The sequence below is a fragment of the Suricata suricatta genome, chromosome 17, assembly GCF_006229205.1.
Source record: "Suricata suricatta isolate VVHF042 chromosome 17, meerkat_22Aug2017_6uvM2_HiC, whole genome shotgun sequence".
Lineage (NCBI taxonomy): Eukaryota > Metazoa > Chordata > Mammalia > Carnivora > Herpestidae > Suricata > Suricata suricatta.
In genome coordinates this window covers 192,977-205,647 of record NC_043716.1, presented here as the reverse complement: position 1 = coordinate 205,647, position 12,671 = coordinate 192,977, and the positions used below count along the sequence as shown (strand labels likewise).

Sequence of the window (12,671 nt, the reverse complement as noted above, 5' to 3'; positions counted from 1 at the left end):
GGGGACCCGCCGCGCCGGCGGGGACGTCAGCTTCTCGGGAAACCGAAACTGCTGTCCTGGCACGTCCTGCATCCGGCCGGGCTGGGCTCGGTGCGCCGGCCGGGAGGCTGCCCCTGGGGTGGCGGAGGAGCCGGCCAAGGTCACGCCGCGCGGACCTCCGCCCCGTCGCCTGTCCTCGGGTCCTTCCCTCTTCCCCGCGCGCTCTGTAGGGCGCTGCAGGCAGGCGATGGGGACTCTCCGGCCCTGCTCCCTGAGTCGAGCAGAGTCGGAGTCCTCCCTGTCAAAACCGAATCGTGCAGGTGCAGGTGCGGGGCGAGAGGGCCCGAGGTGGGGAGTCACCTGCTGGGGACCGCCGCTCCTCCCCTTAGCCTCATTGTTTGAGGAAAAGACCCCTTTTCTGAATCAGTGCTTATTGAGTGACCTCGATACCCTGCTCCTGAGCTGTCCCGTCGGGCTTGAGCTAAGCTTTGTCTAAATCCATCTTTGCTTGGATCTTAAACTCGGGTGGCACGTGGCAGTTTGCAGGCTTTCCTCATTTGGACTAGACTTGCGCACAGCCTCGTGAGGGAGGCCTGCGTGCGTGTTATTGACACTTCACGGTGAGACTGGGGCCCAGCTCGTGGCGATGGCTGGGGCTGGCACCGGGGCTTTGCCTTTGGTCTTTATCATGTTAGATGTGGAAACGGGAGACGAATATTGTATGAAGGCAGAGGAGGGACCAAGGGGCAGAAAGAAAGCTCAGGTGTCCCATGAAGCTGGTATTGGGATAAATCACAGAAGTTGGTGAGCACTGTGTGCCCAGCAGGCAGCCGTTGGTCAGAGTGGTGAGGAAGGGCAGGATAGAGAGCAGCGAGGCCGCAAGTGGGGTGGTCTGGGCCGAAGGGGACGCGGAGGGGTGTCCGGGGAGGACTGAACCTGTGGGGCGTGGCTGGTGTGTCACGCGGCTGGTTTGCTCAGCACCTGCTTCGCGGTGCGGTCAGGCTCCGAGCGTAGATCCGTCATCCTGCAGGCGCCTCCAGATCCGTGTTAGGGCAACCTGGAGAGGCACCTAGCCTGCCGAGCATGCACCTGACCCCAGACGGCCTTTCAGGGTTAAATTGGCAAGGGATCATGGGTAGATAGGTGAGCATAGGCATGGGGTTCTGACTGGACAGCTTTTCTTTTACCTTTTTTGTGTTGGAGTTTCCTGGGGAGGTGTTCTAGTCTCAGCTTTTGGCAAACAATGTTGCAAACTCCCACTAGGAAGAATTGAGTGAAGCCCTCTAGCCGGGTGAACCTGGAGGGGTGTGTTATGTAAAGGTCTTGTTTAATGCAGCTTGTATCTCAATCAGAATTTGTCAGAGCTGTCTACACTTGTTCAGAAATACCCATTTAAACATAAACAAAATGGCAAAAAAATCTCTGTCCTGTAACAGGTGCATTATCTGTGAGCACATCCTGTGGGAACTTCCTGATGATGGTTTTTGTTCTGTGGCGTGAGTGTGTGAGCACACGGGCAATAGGGCTTTGGAACAGTAAATAGAACCTGGAGAGACGGAGTGCACGGTTTACCTCCATTGTGACTGGTTTAGGAACCAGCCTTTTTTCCTTCCATCATTCCGCAGGTACTGGTTTGACCAGGAATATTTAGCTAAAATCTGTCCTGAAATTAGTTTCCATTTCCACTCTGCTAATTTAAACTTGCTTCATCACCAAAAAAGTCCTTCCTACATGGTCTCCGGCTTTACTTTTTCTCCTTCATTTCCTTACTCACAGTCTCCTTTTACAGTGTCCAGTGTTCCCCTTGAACCCTAGATCAGATCGTATCTCTTTCACTCTCTTCCATACACCTGCCCCTGCACACCCCCCTCCGCCCCTGTGGCTCTCCACGATCTTAAAACATAGTCCAGAGCCTCCCAGTGACCTGCTCCCTCAGGGTGTGGCCCCGGCTAGCAGGGCAGCCTCATTTCCTACCTGTCTCCTCACTCATGTGCTCCCGCCGCCCGAAATCCTCAGTGTTGCTTGTGCATTCCTGACCTGCGTCTCTGGCTGCGTCTTTGGCCCTGCAGCCCCCATGGCCTGGAACAGTCCTTCCCAGTTTCTCCACACAGCTGAGCTGATCTCTTTGGCTGTCTGTTAAGTTCTCACCTCTGTGGAGATCTTTCCTAATTACTTTCTTATGTTACTTTCCTGGAACACAAACCCACCAGGGCCAGGACTTCTGCTTTGCTCACTGCTGGATCTCCCAGCTTGGAATCATCCCTGTGGTTGACGGAACCATTGATTTATTGAGCATCACTCACCAGACATCAAAGAAAGTTGCCTGGATGCATCCTGCGCCTCTTGGCCAGGAAGCTGGCTGGTCCAGCTCTTAATGTGCTCTGAATGACATTAGTCTGCCGGGAGCTCCCTAACCTACTTTCCGTCCAGCTCAGCCGGTTAGTACTCGAGGTGCAAGACTTCAGAGCTCAGGCTGCACTGGGGCGAGGATTTGAACCCTAGTTTCACTAAGCTGTGTTTACAGGTAAGCTAGGTAATTGCTCTCGGTCTCTGTTTTTTCTGTCTCAGAAGTAGCTGAGGGATGACCACACGGAAGGGCGCAGGGAGGACGCGGCTAGCCGTGCCTGACATTCAGACCCTGACTTGCAGCCTGTTTCTTGGTCTCCTGTTAAATGGGCCTCCCTTTCCCTTCCTCGGTAAAATGAAGGTGAAAGCTGGAAAAAATGAGATGGTTTATTAAACAGAACACTGATCATGGACTTTTATTAGCTTCCTGGAATTTGGTCAGGAAAATACTCTTGACAAGAGTTCAGTTAACAAGGTGAAGACATCCCGTATTCTGGACCATCACTGGCCGGTGCAGTAGTCACCAGCCAATACGGCTACTTAGATTTGATTAAAGTTAGATAAAAATAAAACCTCAGTTCCACAGCCACCGTAGCCCAGTTGCAGGTGCGTCATAGCCTTGTGGTTGGTGGTCCCCATATAGCAGACATCACAGGTGAACAGGACACTTGTATCATTCTAGAAAGTGCTGTGGGCCAGCACTGTTCCAGAAAATGCTTCATCAGCATGGGGCTATAGGAATAGGGAAAGAAGAAACTCTGCTCTCTCTTTAATTTTCTCATTTATGCCTTTGCTGCTGCTTTACTCATTCAACAAGTATCTGTCCCGGGCCTTTGACAATTCTGTGTCCTCTGGAGACCTCCCGGCCCTATTCCTTTCTATACCGTCCCTTCCTTTCTTTCCTGCCTTTCCTTTTGTTCACTTCTGTCACCAGTGGTGCATGTTCACTATCTCCCTGAGGATGTTTGTTTCTCCCACAAAGAAAGAAAGCTTGGGGCTCCTGGCCAGCCCAGTCGGTGGGGTGAGCAGCTCTTGGTCGTGGGGTTCTAGGTTCAGCCTAGAACCTAGAATGCATTGGGTGTAGAGGTTACTTAAAATCTTTAAAAAGAAAGAAAGGAAGGAAAGAAGGAAAGATAATCTGTTCGCTGCCGTGACCATGGATGTGCGGGGAGACAGAGGGGGCGTTGAGTCCCCGGCGAGACAACTTGCCGAGTTGGGACATGGTCATGATTGACAGCGTGCCCAACAGAACAGAGTTCCTAGGGTCAGGGTTGCTTGCTGAACTGGAGTAGGTCAAGGGCCTGGGGCATTTATTGAACTCTTATCCGGTAAGGCCCTGTGGGGTGGAGGATGGGATGAGCAGCGAGGGGAGGCTGGAGGAGGGGGAAGAAGCGGGTTAAAAAAGAGAAGCCAGACCTAGAGCTTCTCCACAGGGAACTCTGGGGTCTGGGAGGGAGGTGAAAAGCTTGTGTAAAAACTGTACTGAAGGAAGTTTGGAGCGGCAGGAAGTGTGCTGGGTGGTCAGGGAAGGCCTTCGCTGTGGTTTGGAAAATGGAGCTCTCGTGGGCACGAGGAGACGGCCGTGGGACGAGGTCGTCTTCGTGGTGGAAGGGTTAGGCGGAGAAGTGTGGGAAGGCGCAGAGTACGAAGGCATCGGATAGGCACTTGGGTTTTACTCTGGGTCATGGATAGCGACAAGGTGGTGACATGACTAGAATCGTTGGGGGCGCGTGGGCGTGTCTGCAGTGTGGAGGGTGATCTGGGAGGAGGGGGCTGGCGCAGGCGGCGATGAGTCCTTTGGCAAGAGGCGTTGGGGCTGGTGAGAACTGATAGGAGCGACATTTACAGAAGGCATAAAAGCAGGACTTCTGAAACCTGTTTGCATGCTGACAAGAGAGAGTAAAGATGACTCAGATAATGGCTGGGGTCCTAACAGGAGGAGGAAGAACAGGTTCGAGCACAAATATCTTGACCTCAGTTGTGGACGTACTTCGCGGCGGCCAGCGGTTTTGTCTTAGCAAGTGGTGAGAAGCGTTGGCAGGCGGACCGGCATTTGGATGAGAATTAGCTAGTTAGCTGGTGTTTGTGGGTGTCTCTCGGGAAGCCGGCGCTGCGATCGTGCTGGCGGAGTGAGGTTTTTGAGGACGCCTGTCCTGCCACTGCCTGGTGGCCGAGACCTCGCGAGTTGGGTTGCATTCAGGGAAGTGCATCGTGTCTCCTGGGCGCAGCCCACTGTGCCAGCGGGACGGGATGAGCGAGGGACCGCGTCAGCCTTAACGGGATGTGAGCAGACACGGGAGGCCCAGCTCTCAGAAAAGGGTGCGTGCCTTGCGCTACAGGCGCGGATTCTGGCCCGCATTGACGACCGACCCGACGGCACCGCTGTCCGGCCACACCCTCACGTCAGTGACCTGCATTCGGTCACCGAGCCTGTGCCGCCCTGGCCGGGCTCCTCTCTGCCTGACGCCGTCCCGTCGTGCAGGCTGGCGCCTCTCAGCACGGAGCGCCCTGCGCCTGAGAGCGCCGAGGGGCTTTGAACCCCCGGCGTTGTGCGCCACTCAGCGTCAGGAAGACCGGCGTGTCCCACAGGACATCTCGTCCGAGCTGAGTCATTACTGACCAAAACATGGCTTTATTGAATTGGTTTTTTGTATTTTTATTTTTTATGCTTATTTATTTCCGAACGGGGTGGGGGGGGGGGGGAGAGAGAGAGAGAGAGAGAGAGAGAGAGAGAATCCCAAGCAGGCATGGAACCCAACACGAGGCACTATTTCATCTGTGGGATCATGACCTGAGCTAAAATCAAGAGTCGGATGCGTAACTGACTGAGCCACCCAGGCGTCCTATAACAGTTTAGTTTATCCACGTATCTGTCTGTCTGTCTGTCCATATATTTGTATGTATGTAAAATAAGGTAATCTTTCCTACCTAAAGAGTCCTGGTTAGTTTTATCTGTAACTGGAGTAAAAGGAGGTTTTATTTTATTATATTTTTTTAGTTTTTACTTATTTTTTAAATGTTTATTTTTGAGAGAGAGAGGGTGCATGTCTGTGTGTGAGTGGGGGAGGGGACAGTGAGAGAGGGAGATAGAAGGTCTGAGTGGGCTCTGAGCTGTCAGCACGGAGCCCCACACGGGGCTTGGACTCACGACCAGTGGGATTGTGACCTAAACGGAAGTTGGACTCTCAACTAACTGAGCCACGCAGGTGTCCCCAAAAGGAGTTTTTAAAGCAAACTTTGGTTCCATAATGGACTTTGTCAAAACATTCAAGTTATGACCATTACAGTTGCTAGGTTTTTTTTTTTAAACCTTAGCAATTTGAAGGGCAAAAAGTCAAGATATTAAATATCTCTCAGCACCGTCATACTTTTAATAATATCCAGACGGTGGAAGAGAGAGAAGGGAGAAGGCAGGCGCAGACTGGAAGGGGACAGTGACCCTGGTTCTCCCTTTGCGTGCTCAGGTGGTATTGACCCTTTCCCTTTCCAGTAGGGCATATTGTGAATGTGAGTTCTCATCATAAATACACTCATTATTTTGTATTCTCTATTAAACACTTGTCCTGCATTTATCACTTAAAACATTTTTTTAAATTTTTGAGGGCGTGCGAGCAGGGGAGGGGCAGAGGGGGACAGAGGATCTGAAGCTGGCTCTGTGCTGTCAGCAGTGAGTCCAATGTGGGGCTTGAATTCACGAACCATGAGATCATAACATGAGTCAAAGTCAGACGCTCAACCGACTGAGCCACCGAGGTGCCCTTACATTTACCACTCTGGATTAATGAATGGATATTAACCCCGTTAGAGAAAATTTCCATGTGCATTGGCACGGGTCACAGTGGTGGTAATTTATCACTGGTGAGGGGTTTATCTGTTCTGATGCCAAGAAGGAAGATGGTATTTTCTGAGAAGTTGATACTGTAATGTGGAAGACCGGAAGACGTGCCTGAAACAAAAATCATTCTTGGAGTCTTCAAAATAGGATGTTACCACAGTTTTTACAATTATTTTTTCTTTTATCTCGTGGACATAGTTAAAGAAGAGCAGGGATAATTTGTCACTTAGTCATTAAAGAATTATAGGAAGAACATTAATTCATTGGTAACATTGAGGCTGGAGTGTAAGAACTGTGGAAGTATGATGGCAGGAAATACCGGTATTTTGTGAATTTAAAAGGACTCGGTGAGGACATTGGGCATAGAATTGGAGTAAGCGGAGGGGCACAGAAGTTGCACTTAACATGGGGAACGGGCCGGCACGTTGAATTCCCAGTTATTAAATTCATAGGCAGTTTGCCATCTGCTCCTGGAGCTGAAAGTAGGCAGCAGGGTTCGGGGGGATGAGCATCGGCTGTGGCTCAAGGTCTTAAATCTTGGGTTGGCCTCCTGCTAATTGTGTAATTTTAGGCGATCCACTTAACCTAAGTGAATTCTTTTTGTTAAGTAGTGTACTGTTTGGGATATGTTGGTCAGAATATGAGATGATGAAGAATTAACTAGTAGAGGAGATGTCAAAAAATATTAGTTACTCCTTTTTATTGCAAAATGTTACAGGAAACTACATTTTATTCACTATGTAAAACTTTGCTGTTGACACTAATGTAGCAAGAAGCTGGAGGGCTTTAAAATCTTTTACTGTTTTGTTTACAAAGCTAAGTGTGTTAGTTTCCTATGGCTGCTGTAACAAATTTCCCTAAACTGGGTAGCTGGAAACAATAGAAATGTATTCTCTCGAGGTCCTGGAGGGCAGAAGTCCAGAATCAGCGTCCTGGGCTGAAAGGAAAGAGCCCCCCAGCTTGTCCCCTGCCGGGGGGGGGGGGGGGGGGGGGGGGGGGGGAAGGGGAGGTATCTGCTCCTGCTCCCAGTGGCTGCTGGCGTCCCTCGGCTCAATAGTCTTAGGGCTAGCGCGTCCTTCAGTCTGTCTGTTCCGTCTTCATATGGCCTTTCCTCTGTGTGTCAAGCTTCCTCTGCTCCTTTTTTTCTTTTTTTTTTACTTTTTAAATTTGTTCTGTATGTGTGTGGGGAGGGGGTAGTGCATGTGAGCAAGGGAGGGGCAGAGAGAGGGAGAGAGAGAATCCCCAGTAGGCTCTGCAAAATCAGTGCAGAGCCCAACACAGGGCTGGATCCCATGAACTGTGAGATCATGACCCAAGCTGAAGTCACAACACGGACACTTAACCGACTGAGCCACCCAGGTCCCCCTCCCTCTGCTCCTTCTTATGACGATATGAGTAAGTGCATTTAGGGCCTGCCTATATAATCCAGGATAATCACACCTCAGACTCCTCAATCTAATCACATCTGCAGAGCGTGCTACCTCCTACTCCCTGCACCCACTTTTTTTGCAGGTAAAAGTGACACTCACAGGCTCCAGGGATTAGGACATGGAGATTAAGAGGGGCATTTCTCGCCCTACCACAATAGGCAGTGTCATTTAATTTGATCTATTAAGTCATAAGATGTCTGAAATTCCTCCATTTGTGTGCAGTTTCTGAAGGCTCAGAGACCATGCCATGCAGGTCAGAGTGCTGCTGGATGAGTGTGAACAGCAGAGCTTTACAGAGTAGAATACTAAGATAACCAACACATTTCCTACCCTCCAGAAACTTCTTAGAGAAGCCAGAATGCCGCAGAAGGGAGCTTGCATGTTTGTAGCCTGTGGAGAGCCGGCGGAGCTGTTTGGCTGGAAGGTCCTCGGCGGTGTGTGCGGAGTTCAGGGTGAGGGAGGCGTGAGAAGGACCGTGCTTCCACGTGTGGGACTGATGTGAGGCCTCAGGGAGCTGGCGGCGTGATGGCGGTCCGAAAGAGGAGGAGGTCAGGGTGCGTCCCAGAGGGAGTGTGCGGTTAGTTTGACGGAGGCCTGATTGACCAACAGTGAAACTCACCAATTTTACCGTGTCATCTGACAGATATTTACAGTAGTGTAATCTCGCTGTAATCATGGTGTAGAACGTGTCTATAACCTGACAAGGTTCCCTTGGACTGCTCTGATCCATTCCATTCCTGGGCCTCCGGCAGCCCTGGTCTGCTGTCGCTGTGGTTTGCCTTGTCTCTAGGTTCAGATGGAAAGCTGTAGCATGCAGTCTTGAACTCAGCGTGTCGCTCTTGAGATAGCATGTATCAGTGGTCTGTGTGGGCGAGGGACTGTGGTCACAGGCACCTGCACGATTCACTTTCTGAGAAACTGTGGGCTCACTGCCAAGTGGCTGTGCCCGGCGCGTCCTCACCTCCAAGTCTTCGCCGGCACTCCGCTGTGGCCGCCTCGTGGGCGTGCCGGGGAGGTCGCGGAGGTTTTCATTTGCACTTCTTTCATAACTAATGATGCACATCATTTTACATGTGTATTTGTCACTCATTTATCTCCCTTGGTGAAGCGTTCAGATTTGTAGCCCTTTTTTACTGAGTTGATTATAGGGAGGTGCTTTGTTGGAATACGCTCCCCAGATCCCTTCTTGTCTCTGGCTTGCCTATTCGGTTTCTTAAGTGTTTGAAGAACAATTTTAAAAATTTTATAAAGTGCAGTGTATTTTTTCTTCTATCATTAATTGTTTTTATTGGATTTAAGAAATCTGTGCCTCGTCTGCGGTCACTAATATTATTTTTCTATTTTTCATTGTAGAGGTTTCATAGTTTTAACACTTGCATTTGGGTGAGTTAACTTCTGCACAGTGTGGTGTGAGAGTCGGAGTTCACTTGTTCTGAGTGGGTGCCCGGGCGCGGCAGCCCAGGAGGTGCCGTGACGTGACGCGCTGGTCCAGGCGGCCCTCGGCCCTGCGCGTCCTGATGCCGATGCGGTGCCGTCCCAGGCTCGTGGCGCCCCTTTCTCAGCACCCCCTCCCTCGCAACTTGTTTTGGCCATTCTGGGCACTTTGTGTTTCCGTGTAAGGTTTAGAACCCTCTTACTATGTTCTACCAAATAATCTGCTGAAATTTTTCTTGGGATGATGCTGAGCGCAGGTCAGTCTGGGGGGAACTTCTGCCCCGTGAGCACAGCGCGGCTCTCCGCTCATGTAGGTCTGCTTAGTTCCTGTCAGCCCCGCTTCATAGTTTTCAGTGTGCAGGTCTTGCCCCGCCTTTTGTTGTTGTTGTTGTTACATTTACCCCTAAGTAATTTGTATATTTATTATACCACTATAGGTGGATTAGCAGAGTTTAGATGTAGATAACTCAAGGCATGCAATCTGGATACCAGGTGAAAGGGAAGTGGGAAGAAGAGTGTGACCCGAGGAAGACGTTAAGTTTGATTTGGGGCTTGTTGAGTCTGTAGCCGGTGGGTTGTCCTCCAGCGGAGCTGTGGAGGTATTTGGAGCCCTCTACAGGGGGTGACAGTGAAGGATGAGTGTGCATGAGACCTTCAGGGAAGAAAGTTCAGAGAAAGTTTAGTTGTAGGTCTGAACCTTGTAGGACTGCTTCCTACAGAGCGAGGAGGTCGTCGGAGTAGAAGGGGAGAAAGATGGGGAGCCCTGGCGTGCCGGGGTGGGGAGCTGTAACGGAAGAACTCCAGGAGGAGTGGGCAGATTGAGAGTGGGACACTGAAGGCAGGTGGAGGGCCCTGAGGTAAGGAAAGGGCATTGAAAGCGGCAATTTTATCATTCTGACTAGGACTGCTTCCGCGCAGTGGTGTGTGGGTAGGAGCCCCATTTTAGAAGATTGGGGGTGCACGGGAGGGAGCAGGGGGTCAGGCAGGCTCTTCGGAGATTGGTACATTCAGTCCGGAGTGTAGCAAAGTGTGTTTCGGGTGGGCAGGGAGAGTGTGTTTGTAAGGGAAGGCAGTGAGCCTCCAGAGAGTGGTGTCTTGCAAAGGGGGCTGTCGGGGCCGGGGCGGGGGGGGGGGGGCCTCATTCGGTTAAGCATCTGACTTTGGCTCAGGTCATGATCTCGCGGTCTGTGGATTCGAGCCCCACATTGGGTTCTGTGCTGACAGCTCAGAGGCTGGAGCCTGCTTCAGATTCTGTCTCCTTCTCTGACCTTTACCCACTCATGCTGTGTCTCTCTCTGTCTCTTTAAAATGAATTAAAAAAAAAGAGGAAATGCGGCTGTCATCATGGCACAGGGCTTGGTTAGGGGAGGTCAGAGGACAGAGACCTCTAGGCTCTGGGCAGATTAATGCTTTCTTCTCTTTTCATTTGGCTCTGGACACCATTTTGATATCTAATTCTTTAAAAATTCTCTAGAACAGGGGTTGGTAAACTGCCCTGTTTGCCAAATCTGACCTGAGACAGGTTTTGGACAGTCCTTGAAATAAAAATGAATGAATGGATGAATGAAGTGGGCTCTGTGCTGACAGGTTGACAGCAGTGAACCAGACACGGGGGCTCAAACTCATGACCCGAGCCGAAGTTGGACGCTCAGCTGACTGAGCCACCCAGACGCCCCTGCGTCAGCAATTCTGGAGAGAGATTAGGGCTGTTGCTGTGGATTGTGGACTTGTCTGTGGGTCACTGTTCTCCAAAGAAGTTTACAGGGATTCCTTGGGGAAAATGATTGAAATGGAGTTCCTATGACCTCATCTAGGCATTAGATAGGGACTCAACACCTTTCTACTCTTGAAGACAGATGTCCTCCTCCTTCCCCCGACAGTGTCTGGATTCTTTGTGACTGATTAGTTTTTGCCCCTCCTGTCCCTTGTAGGTCCTGTGTCGATGCTGCATTGTTTGGAAGAGGTGCAAGTGGGACTGCCTTTCCAGAGCTCTCCAAGAGGCAGTTCCTGATCTGCCATAGTGCTTAGCACATACTAGGTGCTTCATAGATAATTGCAGGTTGCTAGTTCAGTGGAACGGACACACAGGCTCCTTCCTGATGCCGGAGTCTGGAAAGGTTGGAGCTCTTGAGGGACAGATACTTAACGTCGGCCAGGACACCTGTGGCGGGGACTGAGGTGACAGGGTCGTGTGCTTTGTGGAGAAGTCAGCGTCCACAGCCCCAGGCCACCCGTCTCTCAGGCAGGCGTGACTATAACCCTCAGATGGAAGTAGCGGGATGAGGAAGCCTCCGGCCATCCTGTCCAGGGGGTGGGGCCGGGTGCGGTTGGGCCGGGGTGACTGGCTCCCATGCTGCCAGGTTCCGCATCTGTCCTACAAGCCTGTTGACTGATGGTGGTTTAAGAGGAGAATCTTTTCCAAGAAAGTAAAAGACTGAACCCGTCTCCTTGCATTTTCTGGACCCAGTACGCTACAGGCTCTATTTAAAGGAAAACATTTAAAGCAAAACACCGCTTCTCTGGGACTCCCTTGCTCTAGCTCAGGCCACGGAGCCTTGCTTTGTGGTTGCTGGTGCCCTGCCGAGCACGGTCTTCCCCATCAGCCGGTAGCTCTAGAACACGAAGGAGGCCGTTTGCCAGGACAGTCTTCACTTTGCATTGGCGCTGCCTGGGTGCGTTGTGCGTGTTAACACGTGAGAGCCAGTCCGCAGCGCCCTTCCTCAGGTTGGTGGAGATGGGACGTGCTGGCCAGTGGGTCCGGGGTCCTGCCGCAGCATTCCCAGAGCAGTCCGCGTGCGCGACGTGGGCAGGTCCGTGCCGGCGCTCAGCTCTCTCTCCAGGGCATCATTCCCACAGGGGCTGCTTTACAAGGCCCCCCCCCCCCCCCAGTCTCCGGAATAGTTCAGACTCTGTCTCCTTCAGACAGCCTGGGGTAATGTCAGCAGGCAGCGCCCCGGAGGCAGGCGGTGGGTGGGCTGCTGGGTTGGCGTTGCCACTTCGGCCCCTCACATGCGTCGTGTGGGAGTGGTCTTCAGGCTCCTTCCCATCAGACCGGTCTGTGATCTCTGAAAACCCTTGTACTAAGGTATTAGGTTTACCTAATCCTTAAAATGTGCATAAAACAGTATATTTTGTTTAATGACTATGCATAAGTTCAAATATGACAAGGTTCATAACAAAAAATACGTTCTGGGGTGCTTGGGCGGCTCGGGCTTCCAGGTGTCCAACTCTTGATTTCGGGTGCAGTCATGGTCCCACGGTTCGTTGATTCGCCTCGGAGTCGGGCTCTGTTCTGGCAGCAGAGAGGCTGCTGGGGATTCTCTGTCTCTGCCCCTCCCCCCTCCTGTGGGTGCTCTCTCTCTCTCAAAAATTAGTAAACATAAAAAGTCCTGCCCCACAGTCCTGCTCCCCAGACCAGTTTCTGCTCTGGTGTGTTCACCTCGAAGGGGTAGTGCTGCTGCTGCCGGTTCTGGGCTGCTCCTCGTAGACCCCGCTGACTCCGTGCTGCTGTGATGTGCCGGGAGGTGCCTTTTGGGAATGGTGTTTAGAGCCACCCTAGGGAGGAGCCAAGATGGCGGAGAGGAGGGGAGCTCTGTAAACTTCGTCTGTCCCATCGATCGAACTGAGAAGGACATTGCTCTCATCTG

At 51.6% G+C, this 12,671-nt stretch overlaps 1 protein-coding gene across 1 annotated transcript in view; it reads left to right on the top strand.

Moving 5' to 3' along the window:
• The window catches only part of ANKFY1 (ankyrin repeat and FYVE domain containing 1), a 64,308-nt gene that overhangs the window by 1,045 nt on the left and 50,592 nt on the right, over positions 1 to 12,671 (top strand). The window contains exon 3 of the mRNA XM_029928750.1: positions 31 to 139. Within this exon, the coding sequence (XP_029784610.1) occupies positions 31 to 139 (109 nt within the window). The remainder of the gene's footprint in view (positions 1 to 30; positions 140 to 12,671) is intronic.